Raw genomic sequence first — 24,239 nt, 5'->3', positions numbered from 1 at the left:
CACCCCGACTCCCTCCTTCATATGGCATTGTCTATTGGCCTCCACAAACTGCGTTGTTGATTAGTTTTAGTGAATGGGACAAGCAGGCCTTATACGGTGCTTAGCGAGACAGCTCTCCCTCAGGTGAGCACAATTAAGATGATTAGTATTGATCACGATCTCATCAAACCGGCCACCTGCTGCACCCCATTATAAATAGGGGTGCGGTGAGGTAAGCCGCTGTTGTGTTTTGTATCGGGTACGAGCCCACGCCAAGGCGTAAACCTGCGGTTTAAAAAATAAAGTTGTGAGGGAGCATTCGAGCTCGTGTTCTTGAGAATTGTTTCTTTACCCCCCCCCACAACACACACCAAGAATGACGGTAAGTCGTGTGGGCGCGTGTGTGTGTATTACGCAGTACCAGCTTGTTTCATTAGAATGCGAGTTGTTTTCGAATGGTGGAGGAAGGCGCCGTGGCCCATTCGTTGGCGCCCACTGCGTTGTGAACTCTATCGGTGGCAAGTGATCTGAGCTGATGCTACACCCCAAGGCCGTAGCTATGGAGTCAGCATTGGGGGGGGGGGGGGGGGGGGGGGGGGGGGGGGGGGGGGGCAAATCTTCCAGGGGGTCAGGGGGTCCCAACCCAGAAAAATATCTAAATTTGAAAACTAATTTCCTGCCTGAAATATTTTAATATTCACTAACACGTAGGATGGACTATTTTTTTTTAACAATGTCTAATAGTGTATTGTATTACATTGCTCTGTTTTTACTTTTTTGTTACCATTTCTTGCTTCTTTATATGTAATGTGTGAGATTAGGGATTAATAAAGTCCAACCATAACCACAATCATATAAACGGCAATCTATTCATTGAATTATATGAAGACAAGTCCAGATAGTGGCCAAGGTTTAGCAAATTGTTGTTTTTATTTGCATAGCAATTATTATTTCTTCTATTTTTATAGTAGTATATTGGGGGGGGGGGGGGGACATTTTGATGTAATATTTGAATATTGGGGGGGGGGGGATGTGTCCCTAATATATATTATAATTACGGCCTTGCTGCACTCCCTCTATCGCGAGCCCCACCCATCAATCCGCACTAACCAGTGTGGTGAAGTATGGCCAAGCAACTTCTGTGACCGTCACGGCGTGTGGAGGTATTTATCCATTCGTGGATTGAAGAACAAGATTAGATATCTTTTAATATATAGTGTATACATATATTTTAAGAGCGGACATATAATTTTAATAAATGTGCTGTATTGTATAGAATTTGCGATAATGTTACACATTGCGTCCACTTTTTTAATACACTTAAGATCTGAATTACTATTCTAGTTTGAAAGTTGGTTCAAATCCTTGGCCAGAGGTTGCCTGCAGATCATCCGTCCTAGGTTAAATACAATTAATTATATTTTGAAGGAAACTAAGCTTGTCCTGTGAAAATGATGGAACGTGTCATTTTCCGTAAGGACTCTCGGTCGCCAACAACAAATTGGTGCCGCATGGTCCTTTGAATGCGGAAGGCTGCCCTGGAGTAATGCACCTTTACAAGTCTGCACGCATGCAAAAAGTCCGTTTTTTTAAATTCGCATAGGTATGTCCATTATGCCTATAGACTGATACCGTTGGCTATTGCATGCTAATCAGGTTTTGAGCCTGGCTAGTACTCGGTATGGGGGCGAACACCATGCACCCAACCAGGCGTAGTAGTAGTAGGCTCGTGTCGAGTGGCTACGTTGGCAGCAGTGGTGGGGGGGGGCAGTGTTGAAACGTCTCCATGGGGCTATGCCCCAGCGTATATTCGCTCTCGCCTACCGTTTCAACCCGCATTGACCAGCGTAGTGAGGTTAATTCACTGTGGGTTTAAATAACCTGCATTGACGTGGAGAGGAAGCTTTCGTCCAGCAGTGAGCTGTAGATGTACAGATACAGGTCACTCCTGGAAATTGTAGTAAAAGATTCGAGCCTCCAAACGACGTAGTACATATTTTGCACGGGGCTTAATTTGGGGCATCTATGACATTTTTTTGAATTTGTGAGACGCATTGTCACGCTTTTGTGTTGCATTGATCTGGCAAAGCTTGGTGATAGACGGGTGTGAAGTGGAAAGATCCGTGTCTTCTAATCACTGATGGATTAACAGTGCGTTATTAATGATTGCCAACTGAGGGTCGAAAGTGTTAATACATTAGCGCTACATCTTTTAGCCAAATACCAGCACAATGGCATGTTGGAAACTGTCAGAATGCATACGTATAGATATTGCTTGTAGTGCTCGAGTGTAATTGTAAGTCCGTTACAGTGTAGGCAATATTTGTGCCAGACACTAGATATTTCAAAGGATAAAAGAAAATTCCCATCTAAAAAAATTCACGCAAGCTAATAAAAAAAATAATTACCAAAAAACCTGCCTCTACAGCTCTGAACATGTCACCATGCCTCTGATGCATTGTTTGTGTGAAATATCTGTTGGTGTAAAGCTCTTGCCTGTGGCCACTCATTATGTTGGCATTGGCCCTATTTTGTGGAGACATCCTCCATGCCAATATGTACAACTAAAGTACAGTGAAATGCTTGCCCAAGTGTTCATTTAAAATGTAACTGTAGAACTATAATGTTGTACAAAGTACTCCGAGCATTACGCAGCGGTGGTGAGGATGCTGACTTGCTCGTGCCATTTCAAGTGTCATTTTTATCAATGTTAAACGCATGTGAATTATGCTTACTCGTGTAACAAAGTGCAGTTTTTGAATCTACGTACTTGCCAAAACGTATTCACTGAATGCAGCTTTGTCTCCTCCTGCAGCGCGATTGCATCTCTATCCACATCGGGCAGGCGGGCGTGCAGATGGGCAATGCTTGTTGGGAACTCTACTGCCTGGAGCACGGCATCAAGCCAGATGGCCACCTAGCCACCCATCCTGATGTGACGTCTGTCGTGGACTCTTCCTTCAACACGTTCTTCAGCGAGACCGGCTCTGGGAAGCACGTGCCCAGAGCCATCTTCATAGACCTGGAGCCTTCTGTTATTGGTGAGCCATGTGGTCTCCGTACACTTACGGTGGGGGGGGTGAAATGTTTGAGTTGCTTGTAGTCCCACAGGGTACTCTGTTGTAGCAGCCAAGCACGCATGGGAATCGAGCTGAAGTTGCTGGATTTGTAGTGTGGCGTGCTAGCCACTGCCCCACGTCGTCTCCACCTTGGCGACTTTCTTTTAAAGAGTCGCCGAGTGTAGTGCCAAGTACCCGACGCTTGTTGTTATAAACAGCCCTTGCTTCAAGTTGGTGGTTCCGTACGGGAATTTTGCCCTTCATCCTTTTGTGGTGGGGAGTGGTTGTGCAGTGGTTTTCATGCTGCACCAGATACTTACGGCTACCTCGATTTAAACAGAGCCATGGATACATTTTGCATCCAAACCTATGCTGGGCCACCCTTACATTAGTTTGACCCTAAATGAGTGTCGGGTGCCGTGTGGCCCTGAATGAGTGTTGGATGCTGTGTATTGGCACAAGTTGGAGGAAGCTTGGTGTGATATTGACCACAACGCTTTAATTAACGACATTTAAATAAATGTTGCTGTTTAATTGTTGAGAACTACATAGTTTGCTTTGGCTAAAATTAAATGGATTAAAACGATTGCATTCATACGTAACATCTTAATTTTAATGTTTAAAAATGTGTGTCCTCTACTCCCTGAAGTAGACGTATATAGAACATGATTCCAGGAAATATTAATTGTTTATATATAAATACGTTTTTAAGTACACTTGTCAACCATTTGGGACCAGTGTTTATTCAAAAATAACTAGTTTCTTTTTTCCAAGTATAATGCTTTGACACGGCATGATATTCATCTGGATGTTCCTGGAATTTAAATTTCGAAGCACAAAGTCCAGACTGAGTGATGGCACTCAAAGGCTGTACTTTTTTTGTAATGGTCCAGTCAGGACCGCAAAGGTCGTTTTAAACATTTCTTAACACAAATTGTCCTTGTACAATGTTTAAAATGACAGGTTTGAGCATTGTTTACTTTGTTTTATAAAATGAGCTAGATTTTGATGCGTGGTTAAAGCAAGCAAATCGCAATTGGAAGGTTGTTTAAATTCTGGTATTGGTGGTTAACTCTGCTCATGCTGCTCCGTTTTCTAAAATGGGTACCAATTTGTGGGGAAGTCAACAGTGGTTGATAGCTTGATGACAAGGAGCTGTTAACTGCAGGGTGAAGTCCTATCCCACATCATTACCACCCCTCGTGCTGCGATGCTACAAATTAATCTTGCCCATTCACAAGCGCATCTCATCACCCATTATAGCCACAGTGGTCGTCCTCGTTAAGTGCATTCTCTCCATTTACCCGTCTCCCCGGGTAATAACCTGCCCATTTTATCTTTTCAAAACAGGAGTTGCAAAAGGAGATGCACCCAAGCGATTATTTATCAAGACACGAACCTGTTTTCTGAATGAGAATAGGTTTTTTTTTTCTGGCAACAAAACGTGTGTTAAGATATTATTGGTTCTTTTGGTAAAGTCACGTAGAAGGGAAACAATAAAATAATAAAAATATGAAACAAAATTCTCACGACGTTTCGACTGCAACACAAGCAATCATCAGGTGTGAAAACCACAACAATGGGTGTTGTAACATCTTAACACCAAACTGAAACCTTTCACAAGGAATCATGTCTGCATTAACCAATATACTTGTGGTCAGAATGCAAACAAAAAACATACTCTATATGGTTTAAAGCTTTCGTGACTGCAATGATTCATCTTCTTTGGTTCTTTCGGTAAAGTCACGTAGAATGATAATAAAATATTAAATTGCTAAAATAAAATAACACAATAATATTCTCACGGCGTTTCGGCCACAACACAAGCGGCCTTCATCAGGTGAAGGGGGCGAGACTGTCTGGTAGGACGAGACTGTCCTGATGAAGGCCGCTTGTGTTGTGGCCAAAACGTCGTGAGAATATTATTGTGTTATTTTATCAATTTATTATTTTATTATCATTCTACGTGACTTTACCGAAAGAACCAAAGAAGATACTCTATATGCATTCTTTGACACTGGTCCACACCAGAGACGGCATTCTTTTGAGCCTAGTCTCAAAAGGTGTTGGACCAGAGGATGCCAAAAGACGAGGCTCCAGAGAAAGCTGTCTTTGGTGTGGACCAATCGGTCTCAAAGACAAAGACGATGCATTCTGATCACAAGTATTGTGATTAATGTGGACATGTTTCCTTGTAAAATATTTCAGTTTGGTGTTTTAAAATCTGAACACCTGTGGTGTTGCCAGAAAGGGGAAAACCTATTCTCATATTTTGGTACTAGTTTCTGAATATTTAGTTGTACTCAAATCGTGCAGATAAGTGTTTTTTGGGATTTGCTGATGGGTAATAACCGATGTTCATAAACAACATTTTACTTGAACTGGACAGGTGACAGTGGAAATAAAGATGAAGGAGCAAAACAAATGTCTCCTGCTATGGGAAGATGACATTGCCAACACCTAACTTTCCATTGCTAGACCAATCTCTAAATTTTAAACGGCAACATCGATTGACCTGGATTTCTTACAAAAAACCTCCCTTTGCGTGTGCTCCCCTGGCCAGATGGGGTCCGCACGGGACCATACAAACAACTCTTCCATCCGGAACAGCTGATCAGTGGCAAGGAGGATGCAGCCAACAACTACGCACGTGGCCATTACACGATTGGCAAACAGATAGTTGAGACTGTTGTGGACAGGATCCGCAAACTGGTAATTATTTGTCATTCCTCTTCCTTGGACGTACCATCACTTCTGGATGCATTGCTGAAGCTGGCCACAGACGTACAATGAGGTGTTCAATACAGAAACTCGAACTCGACGGTGATGTCGGACCATTTGCAGATTTTAGGATGCTGGTCAATGTGGTATGGTAATAGAGCCAAAATTATGTTAGCATTGGGGGGTTTCAGATATGCACCTCCCACAAATTATGATTTTTTTTCTTGTTGTTCGTCTGTAGCCACATGTACTTTGAACAGTTCAACAGATGCGAAACCACAACTGAACTTAAGTGTTCTTATAATCTGTATTGCCTGCAAATAATCAGTTGAAGAAGATGAATTGAATTTACATTTTTCTGGGAAGCATTTATCCAGCAATGAATAGGTCGAGGTATGGCCATCAATCTCGCTTCTGGATGGTGGGCAATTAAGTTTTTAAAATATTCACATTGAGGTTTTTTTTATTCTGTTTAATGTTTAATTCTGAAGCTGGGATAAGTTGTAGCAAGACTTGCAGAACCTTTTTTTAAATTGGTATATTTTGAAGTGTAGTGGGCTTCCTAACAAGTGCATCCTGTAGCGAGGTATAATGCTGTATATTCACACCAGTTGTGCTCCAGAGGCTCGTGCTGTGCTTTAAAAAAGCATCCTTTACATTGCAATTTGTGACAGTTAATCCCACAACTCGAAAGCTATATATTTTGGGACTATTGGCCATATGGCAAACTCAAATCTACTAACTTGTGGATTTGTAGAACCTAGTCTTGGTCAACTGTCATCTTCTTTAGACTAATTTAATCGTAGTCTACCTTGGCAGGCAGTGAGTATTAAAAAATCCTGGCTTTATGATTGTGGAATCTCCACCTAGCTCTGGACTTCCAATGGAGATGAGTGCTCCATGTCTATTTGAGTTTGGGAGGGCTTTGCTTTAGAAGTCCTTAAATTAGGGTAGCCTCACTGAGCCACGAAACCATTTTAAGATTATATTCTGTATTTATAGTGCCTTTCACCAAGGCGCTTAACAATGCTTGCTGACTACAGTGACAAATGACAAAGTAAGGAATTGGGTAGTGACTAGGGTGGAAGGAGCGATGTGGTGGAGGCATTGCATGCATTGTGGTGCTAGTAGGGGTAGCGAAAGAGGAAGGGAAAAGGTAAAAGATATGACTTGAGGACGGTGTGAAAAGCGAGGGGGGAGTCGGATGTGGAGAGGTAGTTTGTTCCAGCGCGTAAGGGGGCAAGCAAGTAGGAGTTAAAGTGATTGGGCGCAGGGTGGAGGGACTGCAAGACGACGGTAGGCAGCTTGTGACTGGAGCGGGCGTGATTGGACAAGAAAATTAGAAGACTGTTCAGGGGGGCCTAGTCTATGCAAAGCTTTGAAAACTGGAGTAATATCAAGAGGCAGTGGTGATAGATAGGAAGCAACTGAAGTTGATTGCGAGGAGAGCAACGAGTGGTTAAGGGGAGGTTAAAGATGGTTGGTGTAGCTGATTTTTGACTTTGTAGAGGGGCAAGGGCATAGGGCAGAGATGCTGACCAGGAGCGAATTGCAATAGTCCAAACGTGAAGACTCGGGAGTGCACAAGAAGTTTGGCGGCGGTGATAGTGGGGCGAATTTTCCTGATTCATTGAAAAGATTGAAGCAGCATATGCTAGTGGTGTTGGCAACGTGGAGGTAAATGAGGAATCAAAGGTGACGCCAAGAATATGGACGGAAGCAATCGGAGTTGGACTGAGCAGAGGGAAGGGTTAGGAGGAGGAGAGCGAGAGGTGGGAAAGTAGAGCACTGTTATTTTAGAAGGGAAATGTTGCTTCATCCATGCTTGGATGGCCATTAGGTGTGGTCAGAAAGGTCAGGGGTAAAAGCCTTAAAGGAAAATAAGATTTGAGTGTCATCGGCAAGTTGGTGATACGAAAGATTGAAAGAAGAGAGGATGGGATCGAGGGGGGGATGTGTAGAAGGAGACTACGAGAGGAGCAAGTACAGAACCCTGGGGGATTCCAACCATGACGGAGGGAGAGGAAGAACAATGGTTAAGAGACGGTGGATGAACGAGAAGTGTTGGGGTAAGAGCAGCGTCAATGAAGTGGGATTCCAGAGATGTTGCCATTGGATGGTGGATAAGATGCAGTGCTAAAGGGTGTCAAAAGCCGCAGGCAGGTTGTGAAAATGATGACCATGAAAGACACAAGGTGGTGTGAGTTAGCCAATTGGTTGTGCACCTGGAGGAGAGCTGTGTCGGTGGAGTTGGGCGGATGGAAACCAGACTAATGGAGGGGGTGAGGAAGTGAGTTGGGTGTGAACGAGGCTTTCGAGGAGTTTGGAGGAGTAGGAAAGCAAGGAAATGGGGCGATAGTGTGCAGGGCTGGAAGGATCTAGTGAAGGATTTTTTTTTCCAGGAAGGGGTAGAATGTTGGTGGTTTTGAAGCAGTTTGGGAAGATGCCAGATGAGAGAGAAATTGAAGAGCTTGAACGGGAGGATAATAGGGATGACAGATGGAAGAAAGGAAGGCGGTCGGTAGAGGGGGTCAAGGGAGGAAAAGGTCTAAGTTTTAGAGACGTTTGATAGCTCCAGGAGGGACGCAGGGATAAATTATTTCAAGGCGGATGAAGAATTGGAGGGAGGAGGGGTACGTATGATGCTGGCAGGAAGGGAGGTAGTGAGGAGAGAAATTAATTTCAGAGATCTTCTCGTATTTGGAGAGGACAAAAGGGCGGGGGACGGAAGATTTTTTTTCACCTAATAACGGACGCTTGTGTTGCCGAAAGAACCAGAGTATGGATTCCTGCAGTAACGACAGCTTCAAATCAAGATGTAGTCGAGTTTTAAGGTAGAAAATAGCAGAGCAGGGTGCGTGGAAAATCCAACGATATAAGGGATTGGCGAGAAGCCTCTAGTGTGGAATTGAAGTCCTGACAATACGGAGATGCAAGTCGAGTGGGAATCGGTAGTGTGTTCAGGGTCTTCCAGGTTAGCTCGGCTTTGCGTATGAGGTGACGTTAACTATTTAGCCCAGGTGTTGGCCAAGGCCTAGGAGGATTCGGAGGAGAGAAGAAAGGCAGCAGAGGTGCCAGGGCGTCTGAGTTGAATAGTGCAGAATGTACAATGGATGATGCTTTGTCTGGGTGTAGGTAGAAGAAATCGGGTAAGGATGGTAGGTTAGTTGAAACTAGATAATGAACTGCAGATGAGTCAATGGAGCAGAGGTGAAGATGGCTGTGCAGTGATGTTTGCCGGTTACGAGAGGTTTTACTGTTGCATCTGAACTTGACTCGAGTCCTCCGACTTTCACTTTATATTAACGCCCCTTTTATTTCAACCTCAGTCTGAGCGATGCACAGGACTCCAGGGATTCCTGCTATTCCACAGCTTTGGCGGCGGCACAGGCTCTGGCTTCACGTCGCTGCTCATGGAGCGCCTCTCCGCAGATTATGGGAAGAAGTCCAAGCTGGAGTTCTGCATTTATCCCGCGCCACAGGTGTCCACGGCTGTCGTGGAACCCTACAATGCCATCCTCACCACCCACACCACCCTAGAGCACTCGGATTGCTCCTTCATGGTGGACAACGAGGCAATCTATGACATCTGCCGCAAGAAACTGGACATCGATTTTCCGTCGTACTTCAACCTGAACCGCCTCATCGCCCAGATGGTGTCGTCCATAACGGCCTCGCTGCGCTTCGATGGCGCGCTCAACGTCGACCTCAATGAGTTCCAGACCAACCTGGTGCCCTATCCGCGCATTCATTTTCCACTGACCACCTACGCGCCGGTCATCTCGGCTGAGAAGGCCTACCACGAGCAGCTGTCCGTCGCCGAGATCACCAATGCCTGCTTCGAGCCGTCGAACCAAATGGTGAAGTGCGACCCGCGGAATGGCAAGTACATGGCCTGCTGCCTCCTCTACCGTGGCGACATCGTCCCAAAGGATGTGAACACTGCGATCGCAATCATAAAGTCCCGACGTGCAGTTCGCTTTGTCGACTGGTGCCCCACGGGCTTCAAGGTGGGCATCAACTACCAGCCGCCCACCGCGGTGCCTGGGGGAGACCTGGCCAAGGTGCAGCGTGCCGTATGCATGCTGAGCAACACCACAGCCATTGCTGAGGCCTGGTCGCGCCTTAACTACAAGTTCGACCTCATGTATGCCAAGCGAGCCTTCGTGCACTGGTACGTGGGCGAGGGCATGGAGGAGGGCGAGTTCACAGAAGCTCGGGAAGACATGGCGGCACTTGAGAAGGACTACGAGGAGGTCGGGACTGACGGTGCCGATGTGGTGGAGGGTGAAGAGGAATACTGAAGAATTGTGCGTTTTTCGGTGGGCCATGTAATCTGTGCAAGCCTCGATGTTAAGTGCTTGAAAGCTGGTTGTAATTTGAAATGAGGTTTTTAGACTTTGAAAACAAAAGGTTATTCAACCAGAGTCCTGCATTGGGCACACACGGGTGACCTGCAAAAGCGGGTGTAACTAAATACAGATTGGCGTGCTAATCGGACGTGATCCCAACGCGACTTCTGTTCTGACCTGGTTTGTGGCTCATCCGCAGGTTTATCCGTGGATGCCTGACCAATACAAGGGCTGACTGAAGCTACAGACCCTTCAAGCGTGGTTATTAATATAAATAGATGCATATACAAATGTTTTACTAATTGTGTTTTGTACACGTGTTTTTTTGATACATGATTTGTTTTGTTGCCTGTCCAAATGTGAAATGACTATTTTAGATGTTTTGTCTCCATAATGCTTTGGTAAACTGTTTTTTGCAAAATAATAAAGGTTGAGCAATTATTGATTCGTAATCTCCTGTGACATTATTTGGACCGGTCGGCCATGATGCACGGGGGTCATGGGCCAAAGTTGAAAAATTACTTGAAATTATTACGTTAATTTACTGTACAGGCGTGTCCCGTTTAACGAGTTTGTATACTAATTCGTTTGAAGCAGCAATTTAATTTGGGCCAAATTCGTTGAAATCGAGCAAATTCATTGCAGACGCTTAGGACCGGCACCTGTGAGCACTGGTTATTCGCGTGGTATTTCAGGTGTTTAACTAAAATGTTTGATTTCTCATGCTAAAGCTGTTAAAGAAAAGTAAACCATTTTTGGTTCAAAACCTAACTGTTTTTAATGAGGTCGATGAGAAAACGATAATTTAACGAATTTTTAAATGAGCAATTTTCGTATCTCCGCTCGTTAAGCGAGACGCCTGTACATGGCAATAGTTGCCCCCGCCCACCCCCTGCACAAACTTGGCAATATCCTTTATTGAAAGTCGGGAGGCTTGGCTTTTGCGAACAAGCATAATAAATGGTGGGATATTCAATGTGGGTGGAAAGCGCATAACTTGGATGTTGCTGTACTGCTCTCTACTGCCCAAAATTCTAATTGCACCGGTTTATTTTCATCTAGGCTATCCATCCAAGCACTCCATGCTTGACCCTCAGGTTCTGAAAATTAGGGCAATTACGTGTGGTCTAGGTGTAGGGTGAGTATTTTTAACGTGACCTTTGGCCAATTTTCAGCATAACATCACTAAATTTGTGGTGACAGGAACGTAATAATTGTGTTCACAGCATCGAAGACCTTTCTTCCAAGTTTAAACCACTTGTTCACTACACTGGCATTAATTTTAATAACACATGCACACGTACATTAGCAATGCATTTAAGTGTTGCCACTGGCCTTGGTGTCTTTAACATGATGAATGGTACACGTGACTAATTACATACAGGCATGTACATCTATCTGTAAAACGGTTCCGTGTAAAGTAATACATTTTAACTCGGTCAAATGCTATAGTAGTTGCTACCTTCTATTGTATGTACCTCCTATTTAATACGCTTGTCACCCTGGCTACACATCGCCGTGGTCTTCTGCTCTAGTGTTGGTGATAAATTACATTGTTTTACCGACACTGGACCAAAAGGGAGCGATTGCCAATTCATAATTAAGCCCAACATGCTGAGGCGAGAACTTCAACGACTAACGGAGCTGGACAACCTTAACTCTCAACCTTTTTTTTTAGACGGGTAATATCTTTTGTTCCAAGGCTTTTGGACAAACGTGGCTTTCGCGTTGAATAATTCTACTCGGGTATGCTGGTCCGATCTGGCTCCTTGCTTGCCCCTGGTCCTGTGGTGATGACGGCAGAGGCAGCAGCTGGAGCAGGTCGCCCAGCCTGCCCGTTCCGTGCTGGCCCCAAGCTTTGCTTCTCCTGCAGCTGCCCACCTTTGCCGCGTTTCCACTTCATTCTTCGATTCTGGAACCAGATCTTCACCTGCAATTCAGTGTTCATACAGTTATGCTGTTTTAATCGCATTTTATCTATACAACTCCTTTTGAACAATTTTAAAGCACTAATCTGAGGAAGGCCTATAAACGCTTTTGCTGGTTATTGTACATATAGCTTTTGGAAGTGAGAACAAGTTGTGCGCACTGGTTGATGCGCTGTTATCCACGGAAATACTCTATTACCCTTGATAGTCATGGTTATGCAATTATTTCTCTGAAAATTCCTTCGGCCCGATTTTATGGCAGTCCACTGCCAGCTATTGATGGTTCAGCTCTTTATACCAGGGTCTGCTCCAAGTCTTTCTTTACAGGCTGAGAAAACAAAATCTAAACTAACTATCCAAGGTTATTTAATTCACCATGGTGCTCACAAAGTTGTAGACATTCGCCTATTGCTACTCTGCTAATTTGCGTAGTATCCCCTCCTTTCCAATGTTTCTAGTTAAATGTATTGGTTTGCGCAAGTGTTTTAAGTACGAGTCGCTGATTTAAACCCTTTGGGGTTGATATGCATGTTATCAACCCAGTAATCGCGGTCCGATTTTTGACCGTGTGGCCAACAGTGGCGAGTAATCGCTGAAAACGGTGCTGGGCCCTTAACCACCTGCACTATCCAATGTAGTGACGTATGGTTAAATAACTGGCCAACATAAAGCACAACTTTTTTTTTTACATGTAACGCATGAAAAGGGTCCACACGTAAAAAAAGGTGTTTCATTAGTCTTCGTTTCTGTCCATCTCGTGCACCGTTATCTCCGTTTCGTATGCGAGTCCCCATTTGTCTCGGAGTCTCCTATATCTTAGACCGTTATTCCATGTCTCTGGCTGTTTCTGTGCATCTTCCTGCATCTCTGCTTTTCGCTCCGTCTCCCAAACCATATTCCTCAATGTCTGTGCCCATGTCTCTTAACCCTCTGCGTGTGTCTCTTTGTTTCACTGTTCATATCACTCCACATTTCTCCATCCCTACCGTCCTCTCGGTTTCCCTCGGACACCTGCCTCCATTCACAAGGCCCCCATCCATTCAGTGCGGACACGGAATGTTACAGGCATTGCAATTCGTGGGACGGCTAGAGGAGGACACTGCGACACACCTGTGTTTCTGTGAGCATGAGCGCCGAGGCCACTTGGAATCTCTGCGGGCGGGACAGGTACCGCTGGCGGCTGAAGTGTCGCTCGAGCTCCAGGAGTTGCTGGCTGCTGAAGGCCGTGCGGGGCCGCCTGCATTTACCGGTCACTGCCATCGCTCCTACGGCACGGACACACGTGTAGTTATGGATGTTGAACTTATTTCGTAGCGCATGTAGCCGACCGCACTAATTGGTGCAGGTGAAGGACAACGAACTAAACCAAAAGCAGTTCTAAAGAAATTAGTTTTCAATCTAGGTTGAAACGTGTGTAGCTCTAGCGCTTTCTAAGATCGGAAGGAAGAGCATTCCAGACGGCCGCGGAAGCGCATCTGAAAGCGTGCAATGCGGTGACCGTCTGTTCGATGGCCCGCCAAAAGCCGCTGCTGCGAGGATGACGAGGTTGTGCGGTGGTTAATGCTACTTGAGATCTGCAAGTTATTGGAGGATGGACGGGACCGCTCGACACAAAAGAGACAGCAATCGCAATTGTAGGGACTGGATTTGTATAAGAACGCCTATGAAATGGAAGTGGATCGCTCTAACCCCCACATCAAACTCGCATGCTAATATGGTGACGCATACGAACGACACAAAAACCAGCGAAACTTCAGAAATGATACTATAAAACCTAAGGGTTATTTACCTTTTAAAAAAAGAGAAATGAAGGGAGCTAGCTGCCAGGTGTTGAATGGTTGCCACAGTAGACTTGCAAGCAAGAGGCTGCTGGTTCTATCCCCCCCAGCCCACGCGGCAGTTGAAAGAGGCACGTTTCTTAAACCCCATCCTCTGTGCACTGGGCAGTTAATTAGAATCTGAATCTTTACTTAGAGTGGAGGAATCCATTAAGCTGTGAAGCTCTTTTTCACAGACGTCCAGTATGGGTGGGTCTAATCAAGTACGTAGCACTGTATTTAATTAGTGGGATAACGTGTTTGAAACTGCCAGCTCTCTTCCAAGATATCTGGCAAGAGTGAACGAGTAGGCTAAATATCTTCTTACCTAGAAACGTCATTTTTTGCCTGTGTGTGTGCGCACACTTGTGAAGGATTTGGCTCGCAAACTATGGGTTCTACATTCTTGGTTCTTTCGGTAAAGTCACGTAGAAGGGAAACAATAAAATAATAAAAATATAAAACAATAAAATTCTCACGACGTTTCGACTGTGAAAACCACAGCAAGAAAATTTGAAAGACTTTATTTCAAATTTTCTTGCTGTGGTTTTCACAAACTTTTGGCATTGTCTTGCTGTGGTTTTCACACCTGATGATGATTGCTTGTGTTGCAGTCGAAACGTCGTGAGAATTTTATTGTTTTATATTTTTATTATTTTATTGTTTCCCTTCTACGTGACTTTACTGAAAGAACCAAGAACATGAATCCCTGCAGTCACGAAAGCTTTAAATAAAAATTTATGGGGTTTACGTTTAAAAAATAAATAGCCAGGTACCACACGGTAAGCCCCGCGGTGAGCAAGCGCTATTGTGTATTCCCATCCATCAACTTTAAAGTACTAAAACGATTATGTGCTGTTTTCGAGTAATTACTTTATAGCGCTCAATCGACCATAGAAACTCGCACTCCTTCGGTGGAGGGGACGGCCCCTACAGAGTCGCACGCATTCATTTGGTAGGGAAGGGGGTGAGGGGGACATTTTCTTTGAGTTCAAAATTCAATAAAAATACACCGCTTAGGGCTAATTCTTCACAGTGATGTCTTCTCCCCCACCCCGATGTGTGCAGTTACTACTATAGAGTCCGTAGATATTAATATTATAGCGCTTAGTATTGTCGCGCGGGGGGGGGGGGGGGGGGGGGTGGGGGGCGTGCGGCCCAGCCTACTAAGGTGCCACCTCGGCCGGCTGGGCAATCTAGGCGAGGCTGGGGCTTTGCACGGAACTAGGCCTCACGACGCCACTCAGGTTAGTAGTTTGCTCACACCACAGTTGGTATGCTCTGCCGTAATCATAGCAGGTACCACCACAGTCGGTATGCACAGCTGCAGTGATAACAGGTACTACCACAGTCGGTATGAACTGCTGTAGTGAAAGCAGGCACCACCAAAGTCAGTATGCACTGCTGTAGTCATAGCAGGTACCACCAGTCGGTATGCACTGCTCTAGTGATAGTATATACTACTATCGAGTTGGTAGATACTACTATAGAGTTAGTAGATACTAAAATAGTATATACCACTACGCTCAGTAAATACTGCTACAGTCGGATACTATCACGGTCAGTAGCTACTGCTATAGAGTCAGTAGATACTGCTATAGAGTTAGTTACTACTATAGTCAGTGGATATTACTATAGATTAGTTACTACTACAGAGTTGGTAAATACTTCTGTAGGGCCAGTAGATACTATTATGGGTAGTAGTTACCACTACAGTCAGTAGATAGTACTGTAGGACCACTGGATGCTACTACGGTCAGTAGTTGCTAGAGTCAGTAAATACTACTATACAGTCAGCAGCTACTACTGGCTCAGTAGATACTACTGTACAGTTAGTAGATACAACTACAGAGTCAACAGATACTCTGCTGTATGTAGGGTGTGTAGGTATATATACACGCGGGGGTAAATATATATTCTGAGGGGGGGTCGACAATTTTCGCAAACCTTTTAGATCAACTATTTACCCTCCACTTTCTATAACTTTTTGGACTTGTGCAAGCCTCTTATAATTTTGTTGGTGGAGAAATGGACAAACGGCCCACTGGGCTTTCACAATACCTTAGTATCTGTGTATGTATATGTAAGGTTTTTAAGATAAATTTTGGAATATATTTTTCGCCCGGGCAACGCCGGGTACTTCCCGCTAGTACCCTTCATAGCTCCCTCTCGCTGAGGTCCGTGTGCCAGCATCAGCGTGAGCAAGCGATTGCAGGGCTGCACACTTCCATGTTTTAACCGAGTAACGTGGAAAAATGTACCACGCGGTGACTTAGACCGCTGTGCGGTTTGTATGTTCAAGCGTGCCACTCAGTGCATTCATTACAGTATAGTACCAACATTAAACTGGAATTGGTTAGCGCTTCCAGATTTTTGAACGGGTGAACGATTATGAAAACGGTTACCCGGTTCAGCGTTTAACAACCCGTGTCAAAACGAGACCAAAATATGGTCGATCATTGAACCAAACTGAATCCCCAATCGTGCCAAGTCACCAAATAGTTGGGAGCTGGACTGTGCATGCTGTGACATAGTATCCAGTTACAATAGTCTGCTTTCTCTCTACTGAAGAAACCCAATAGTACAGGCAAGAGAACAAAAGTATATCCAAAATCAAACAAGCGTGTAACTGCCCCAGTTCCGATTGGCGGCTCTCAACCAGCGATGGAAATTCCACATTCCATTCGCAGCTTTTGTCAATAACGATGGCAGTAGAGTACCTAGAGTAACTCAAAGTATTGCACGCGGTGCCTACCACGCCAAGTCCTTCTTCCCTTGCAAGCAATGGCTGTGAAACTATACATCCACCCGGCATGCAACAATTCCCAGCAATGTGACAGGAACCTCCGTCGTGCGAGGAGGAGCGCCCCGATTACCGTGGTACTGGGGTGGCAGAGGAGGCAGCAGCAGAGCAGTGCCGGAGGCGCGCAGCCAAGCCTCCAAAAACACCGAGCCGCTGGGGCCACCCCGCGCTCTCGCCTCGGGCCCCGGGAACGCGACCCCCAGGCCCGCCCTGTGCTGCACGTGCACGAGGTGGTGTGGCCCGGCCTCCCGGCACGCGTAGGCGGCCTCCCCGCTCGCAAAGCTGTGACCGAGCGGTGGCAGCGTACGCTGCTCTTGCAGGGCGTGCAACTGCTGCTGCTGCGTGTGCTCGCAGTGCATGGACTGGTGCAGGTGTCCCGTGTCCCTGGGCACCATCCCATGATGTTGCTGCTGATGGTGGATATGATGCTGGAGGTGCTGTCCATGGTGCTGGCTGCTGTAAGTGCTGCAGGGCTGAGGATACACTGTCCCACAGGGTTCCTGGGCCACGCACGGGCTGCAGGGGGAGCGGCAGGGCGGCACGGGGCTCGGGCAGGGCGTCGGGGCAGACCCGCGCCGGGAGGAGGAGCAGGAGGAGGGCGGGGAGGCGAGGAGAGCGTCGATCCGGAATCCCTGCGACTTGGCCATCTGAGATGGGACTTGCAGCCAACGCGTGAGTGCAGCCTTAATAGGTGCTCGCTAATTGCACTTGTTCGAGCAGTCGATGCAGGGTACGTGCAAGATACTTTTCTTCTTGCTGACTTATTCGTGGTTGAAACCTGCACTTATTCGATCAGTCGATGGTGATGGATATAAAACAAAAATCAGTATTTGTCTGGGTAGCCTTAATAAGTGCTTTATAACTGCCCGTGCCCCAATAGTTTATGCATATGAATGCTAAAAAGGCCATGTTTATCTCGAATGTAATATAATCTGCACCCAAAAGCATCCACTCGATGTACCTTAAAATATATTTTTTAATACACGCTATACTGTATCGTGCTGCATAGACGTGTAAGTTGGAGATGTTTTCACCTTGTCATGATACAAATATTTATCTCAGGTTTATTTTATATTCTTCCTCTGCAAAGTAATTGCTGTTCCTACAGACCACGATGCATTTACGTCTTCAGACTCGAATAATTCTCGCTCATTCTTGTTGCATCTAAATTATCTACACTATACTGACTACATATCAACTTGTCTGTGTTGTGTATCTCTCAAACCAAAGTATCCCTCACATCATTCTCCTCCGATGCTGAACTCACCTGCCACCCGCTGGCCACTTGTACACACGTCCTTATCCAGTACACAGCAGATCTACTTGACCGTCCTCTTAGTGTGAGACACGGTCGGAAATTCCGTCCGTACCAAGGAGGTGAGCGTGGGTTGTGCGACGAGGAGGCACCGATAGCCGTAGTGGATGTCAAGTGGCAAGCAGGTGCTCCATCAAGGGAGAGTAAGGCTGGAAGAGGGAAGCTGAGATCAGGGTGGGTGTTCCATTTGTGGGGGGAGTGCCAAGAGGATACATTTACATATTTTATCTGGCAATCACAAACATGAGTGGGGCGGTGGCACAGTGATTAGCACACGGCACGATGAAAAACTTGTTTTAGATTCCACGGCTAACATCAATGGCGAGTAATAAGTTACCCGTGGCGAATGATATTATAAGTCTTAATTTGAAGCTTTCGTGACTGCAGGAATCCATACTCTTTGGTTCTTTCGGTAAAGTCACGTGGGTAGACAAAATAATAGATGATATTGGCAGTAAATAGAGCGAGTGCTGTAAATTACTATGATCAATATGAAGGTATACCATGTAGCCGATGAGATGGGCTGACTCAGTGGTTATCTTTCACCATAGAAAGGTAAACGCCCAAAAAATAAATACATTTAGGACCATAAAACCAGTGGATGGTTGGGAATCGACTCAGTCCTTCATCCACCTGACATTGATGAAATAGGCACTACTTTGTGGGAAGTCCACCGTGGTGTTTTTTATTTTATTTATGAACTTGTCCCAATGATAAGTGAGATATTCACCAAAGGATTATGCCTCATGATTGTTTTAGCAAATACGTGTCAACAGTTTATTTTATATGTATACCACGGGATTAATTTGTGATAATGAGCTATTATATCTGCCACTTGAGTGAAAACTGCTGTATTGAAAAATAACCCCGCTTCCATAGGCAGGCATGGTGGTGCTATTCACACCAAACCTGATAAGACGAAGTGCTAAATGTGTTCTTAGTGATAGGGGTTTGGTTAGTGGGGGTGCTAGTGCTACTGGCCGATTGGATAGTTGGTTAGCGTAAATGGGAGTGGTAGTGTGTTGCTAGTTAGAGTTATCATCCATGGGAGGAGTAAAACTATTGACTGACTGGCTAGTTGCCTATGGTTATGGTCTTTGGAAGTTAGTTGGTTCAGGAAAGGGCTCGTGCATTGTTGCGCATAGAACATCATTTTATGAGTATACTACGTGCGTTCCACCCCCAAAATGCTCACCTCTGCCATTTGAATATATCGCAACTTCCCTTTGCTCACGTTTCCTTTCTGTTTACAGTGCTCGTCTGTAATCCAGTGCTTTCGGGGTGAGGTTTGTGGATCGCAGAAATATTATCATGCGTGATACTACGAACCTGCTGTCCTGTGAGGGTAGCCAGATGGTAATCCACAAAATGGGTCTGTTTGCATTTTGAGTATTATCCCCTTTGAATATGTGGATATTATCAGAGTACGTTGGTTACCTCCCACATGTAGTATACTCATAAACTATGTTCTATGCAGGGCTAGCATACTTGTCAAAGCGTTGAGTAACACATTACAGATTACCAAAGGCTGATGCTAGTAATCGAATACAATTTACAGCACGTAAATCGCAAATCCATGTCAGTGGGCATGTACTGGTTGCATTGTGTAGGATTGTATAAGTTTTTATACAAAACAATGTCACATTAACAAATTAATGTCTTAAACAGTTCCCAGTTTAAGAGCTGCACTGAATTTCACTCTAAATTAGTTAATTCTATTAATAATTTTGTAAAACGTAACACAGTCCAAATTCTCATACATTCGCAAGTGTCGTGTATCATAATAATGCCTCGTTTAATCAAGGAAAGCCTCACTGAGTCAGACTCCTCTTTTCAGGAGGGTCTTTGACTGGGATGTTTGGCAAATTAAATAAATGATTGGGATGTAAAAAGAAGCCAGAGGACCTGGAGAAAATCCCACACATACGAGGGGATAAATACTTAAAGCACTACACAGATGATTCAAGAATACTTTAGAGTCAGAAGCCAGTGATGCAAATGCCATGTTCGTCGGAGGGGTTAGTTTATTTGGACAACTGTCATTTTGCTTTTGCAAAAGTAAAACCTCATCAGTTCACATCAATTAAGCTCAGTTGATGATGACTATTGATATAAGGTTAAGTCAACCCTGGCCAGGATTGAACTCACAATCGTGTGGTCAATTCCAAAGCCCCATGCAGGCTACAAGCTGGTGGTCAGTATACCAACACAATCTCCTAATGATATAAGTGGCCAGTGCATGACTGACTGTGGGTCCCAAAGGGCCTATTCCATGCATTACCTCCCCTCCTGGCTCCCCCACCCATCTGCAATAGCCTCTCAACGCCGCTGCCCCCTCTATTACGCAGATAAATTGTTTAATTCAATTAGGGGACATACGTCTCCCGTGAGACGTGACCGTTCGTTTAAGCTCTGCCTTACAAATAAGCGCCACTTAATTTAGGAATTAAACACCTCCGACCGCACCACGCCGATTTATGTGAATGCCAACGTTCATGGGATTAATTTTTAGTAATGTGCTGTACAATCGGCCCTAATAACGGTTAACAAGTGCCTTATGATTCCAGTGGCGAAACTGCTTATTTGGCCATCAAAACAGAATGGTGCGTGATTGCAGGCAGGCACTGATGCAATAGTACTCCCACTGGAGTAATAAGATTACTAAAAGTAGGTGCTGGCATACTTGTGGTATTACGCCGTTCACTCTGTGTAATGAGATTACTGTTAATCATCATGTATCGGTTGATTGTATTTTACAGAAAACGCCCCTTAAAAGGTATTCGTCAGGTCTTCTTAAGCAGGATCATGCAAAAATAAATGTGAGTATTTCTTCATCATCAAATCGCATCGTTAATTATTACTTTCATTTGAGAAAATACATCTGATACAATTCTAAAATACATTACAGCATGGGTTAATGCAAGGGCACCAATAGGCTGTTAATTTCGAAGTTGCATAAACCTAAGCTGCATTAATTTAAGCAAAGTACAGTGATTGTAAAAATAATTCATCATGTCACCTTGTTTTGAAAATGCTATACCAAATATCTCTCGTTATCAGTAATTGTAGTATGATTACTGATCACGAGTAACCATCGTAATCTGGGCATGTACATAGAGTGCAGCATTCACTCGTTTAGTCCAGCATTCGGGCTCAGGGTTGGTGAATCCCATTCCCCTATCCCCCCAGTCCTGACCTCATTTTACTACATTTTGATTCATGAGTGTGTGGACTACAAGATCCTTGTCCTCGAGTGCAAATCCACCCACAGCCTTGCCCCCCCCCCCTGTCCCCCTCTTCCTTTACAATATTCGCAATCCCTACATTCCATCCCACTTCCTCCACTCCATAAACTAAATTATCTATATATTTTTAAACTAAATTTTTATTTTTTTATTTTACCCGGTAAGCCCCGCGATGCTAGGTAACTCTTTTTCAGAAGCGACCTGGCCTCAAATGACAGGTCAACTAATCGGCTTATGTGGACATTGTTTATAGCAGCCAAAATACTTGAAACGCATGTTTCTAAATGTGGAGGGAAAAACCGGAGCACCCGGATAAAAATCCACACAACCACGGGGAGAACATGCAAACTCGCAAATATACAGGCGTCAGGGTCGGGATCGAACCCATGTATTCCTGCATACCAGGCGAGGGAGTTAATATATCGCCACCGTGGCCGACCCATAGACACTGGCCTCCTCCATGACCCCACCACACTCGTTAGAAAAAGGACCTACTGTGATCGGGTATTACACTATGTAGGTGACAAGAACACACAAAAAAACACGAAGTTGAGGTGACACCTAAACAATCAGTTGGGCAACTTGGTTGCACGTGACTGAATTGTTGCAGACATCTCTGCAACCAGTTGCAAGCAGTTTCACAACCTGCAGCTTACATCAGATTCACATCTGTAAATGACGAAAAAAAGCATCACAACAGAAAAATTGTACAGGCTGGAAAATAATATTTTAAATAAAACGCTACTGTATGTACAAAAAACTCTAAGCCTTAAGCATCACCCAAAGCCACCAGTTCACCAAGTACTGCATTGTGCTTATATTGTCTTACGTTATCATCAATAAATTGAGAAAATTTGATGAACCAACAGGGAGCAGTGAGTGAGACAGAGACTGTAGTCCAGTTTCGTCCTTATTAGGACTCAACAGTAGAGTACAGTAACTAATGGTCACATTAGAGATATGACGTCACAAAGCTCTGCCCCCCCCCCCCCTAAAACCATATTTCCATTTTGAAAATAAACACATGCTTCAAATCACTTGAAACTATTGTCATTGTAGTGCGTATTTAATGTGGCGCTGCACTCTGATGCTGTAGGAGAAAACACGTATTAAAAAGGAGTTGGAAAGCTGAAATTTAGCATAAAATTCACTTGAAAATATTCAACGCCTAACTAAAACTGCAGATGTTCAGAATATTATATTGAAATTCTCTTATAATTATAAAATATTAAAAGTAATTATAACTATAAAACATACTTGAAACTTTGTAGTAGAACGAAGCAAAATGTAGAGTACAATTATAACAATCACATATTCAAGCCCTGGTAGAATCATTAGAATCAAAATGTTTAATAACAATAGTTCAAAATTTTTACAAAATTTATGCTTCTCCATTCTCCCATGGAGAAGCAAAATGCTCTTCATGGAATAAATAAAAGGTGACCTTAGTCAATTTAAATGATCAAATAGTTAATATTGAAAATGAATCAAAATTAGTGTTATAACAATTATATTTAATTTATATTTAGTGAAAGTTGCGCATTTTGATGTGACGTCACATTTCTCCACCCCCCGCCCCTTCGTCACACGTCACAAATGTCTGACCCCCCCCCCCCCCCCCCAGGTGCGTGATGTCATTTATGGACGGCCCCTTAATAACATGTTTGTAAATGTGACAACCTTGTCGGGTAGTGGAAGGACAATAGCAATATTGGCATGTGGGCTAATAAAAATACAAATATGGATGAAATACACTGCATTAAATAATTTTTGGGGATTCTTGAAAATGTACAAGCCTAAAACAAACCCAATTAAGCCAAATGTAATAGCACATCTCATGGAATTATTTTAAGCACATGTCCCTCGACAGCACTAGTCTTGAAAGCCGAAGAGGCCAAGCGATCAAATAAATATATAATTTAGGGTGCCTATAAATAATTGATCATATTTAGAGACTTATCCCAACCATAGGAATGTGGAATTTTCAGAATCCTCAACGTTCTTGTTGAGCCATAATCAGCCAACCAGCATTCACGCACGTGCTAGTCAACTACCACGGGCGAGTTCGTCAGCCGAGGAGTTCCACTGTCACGTGGGCCGAGCGGGGAATCCCCTGCGTCACGTGACGGAGTGGGGATAACGTGCGATTATAATTACTTACGGGACAGGCGTAGATAAAATGTATATCACTGAGGTTTTTTTTTAATTAGTAATTTGGTTACAAAAGCTAATGGCTAACAAAAAATAATGTATCATGCTCTTGTGTACAAAGTTTAACTTCCGGGGCAACAACGCTACGGTTGGGACGTGCAGCTGAAACGGCGCATGGTTCGACTTCCGGAGCGCCGTGTAGGGGGAGGGTGTAGACGTGACGCACGTCCGGGATGTTGCGACTTCCCCCCCCGGTGGTCGATGTGATTGGAGAGGGGGGGTGTCACTTCCGGTTATGTCGGATTCACTTCCGGGGCTCGGGCTTGCTGAGCTTGGAGGCTCTGGGCGCGCGCAGTCACGGGCGCCGCGGTGGCGGCGTGGACCTCGGGGCCCCCCACAGGACGGTGAGGCCACGGGGGCCACGGCGGCCACTTGCGGTGCTGTTGACGGGGGCCCTCGGGGTAGAGGGGTGTGGCCGAGAGTGGCCGTGACGAGAGTGGCCGTGACGCAGATCGATCCCCGGGATGAGTGGGGTTGGGGGTCAAGGGAATGGGAGCTCTGATGGATGAGCGCAATGATCCAGCATCTGGTATTGGGTGTTGTATCGTTGGGACTGAGGCTCTTGAGATTAGAGGCCTGCTTTAGGGATTGGGTCGTATGGTTTGGGCGTAGGGATTGTATGTTATGGGTTTAGTGGTTGCACAGTTGGGATCTGTGTTAGGGAATCGGGGATTTGGGTTCAGGGGTGTATGAGGATTTGGGAAATTGAGATAGCGGATTTTAAATTGATGACTTTGGGATCAGTGTATGGAATTGGGAATGCTACTTCATATATATGAAATGAGAAAAGAAGGTACAGTATAGCCTTC

The 24,239-nt window shown here is 44.7% G+C and overlaps 3 protein-coding genes across 6 annotated transcripts in view; 2 read left to right on the top strand and 1 right to left on the bottom strand.

Annotated features, from left to right (window-relative positions):
- The first annotated feature begins 215 nt into the window (after positions 1-215).
- Positions 216-10,556, top strand: LOC116945539 (tubulin alpha chain). The gene is made up of 4 exons (XM_032959919.2): positions 216-361; positions 2,795-3,020; positions 5,602-5,750; positions 9,089-10,556. The coding sequence occupies exons 1-4, from the start codon at positions 356-358 to the stop codon at positions 10,061-10,063; spliced, it is 1,356 nt and encodes a 451-aa protein (XP_032815810.1). The 5' UTR covers positions 216-355; the 3' UTR covers positions 10,064-10,556.
- Positions 10,557-11,369: 813 nt separating this feature from the next.
- Positions 11,370-18,628, bottom strand: LOC116945544 (uncharacterized). 2 transcript variants are annotated; one of them, XM_032959944.2, is made up of 4 exons: positions 17,927-18,628; positions 16,733-17,437; positions 13,150-13,304; positions 11,370-12,041 (listed from the first exon to the last, which is right to left on the bottom strand). In XM_032959944.2, exons 2-4 carry the CDS (start codon positions 17,304-17,306, stop codon positions 11,850-11,852), a joined length of 921 nt encoding a protein of 306 aa, XP_032815835.1. In that variant the 5' UTR covers positions 17,307-17,437; positions 17,927-18,628; the 3' UTR covers positions 11,370-11,849. The 2 variants fall into 2 exon arrangements, with proteins under 2 accessions (XP_032815835.1, XP_032815826.1); XM_032959935.2 differs by having other exon boundaries at positions 16,733-18,628.
- Positions 18,629-23,628: 5,000 nt separating this feature from the next.
- The window catches only part of UBE3C (ubiquitin protein ligase E3C), a 37,822-nt gene continuing 37,211 nt past the window's right edge, over positions 23,629-24,239 (top strand). Inside the window, exon 1 of one of the 3 annotated variants that reach the window (XM_032959957.2) lies at positions 23,629-23,774. Coding sequence is in view for 1 of the 3 variants with exons in the window: in XM_032959974.2 (XP_032815865.2) it covers positions 23,936-23,959 (24 nt within the window). In the remaining 2 variants the exon portion in view is untranslated. Of the gene's footprint in view, positions 23,775-23,856; positions 23,960-24,239 lie in introns of those variants that run through there. The other 2 variants (XM_032959984.2, XM_032959974.2) reach the window with 2 other exon arrangements.

The sequence above is a fragment of the Petromyzon marinus genome, chromosome 2 (assembly GCF_048934315.1).
Source record: "Petromyzon marinus isolate PM22_M1 ecotype Great Lakes invasive population chromosome 2, UKy_Petmar_22M1.pri1.0, whole genome shotgun sequence".
Lineage (NCBI taxonomy): Eukaryota > Metazoa > Chordata > Hyperoartia > Petromyzontiformes > Petromyzontidae > Petromyzon > Petromyzon marinus.
Note: the sequence above shows the minus strand (reverse complement) of the source record. Positions and strands in the feature narration are given on the sequence as shown.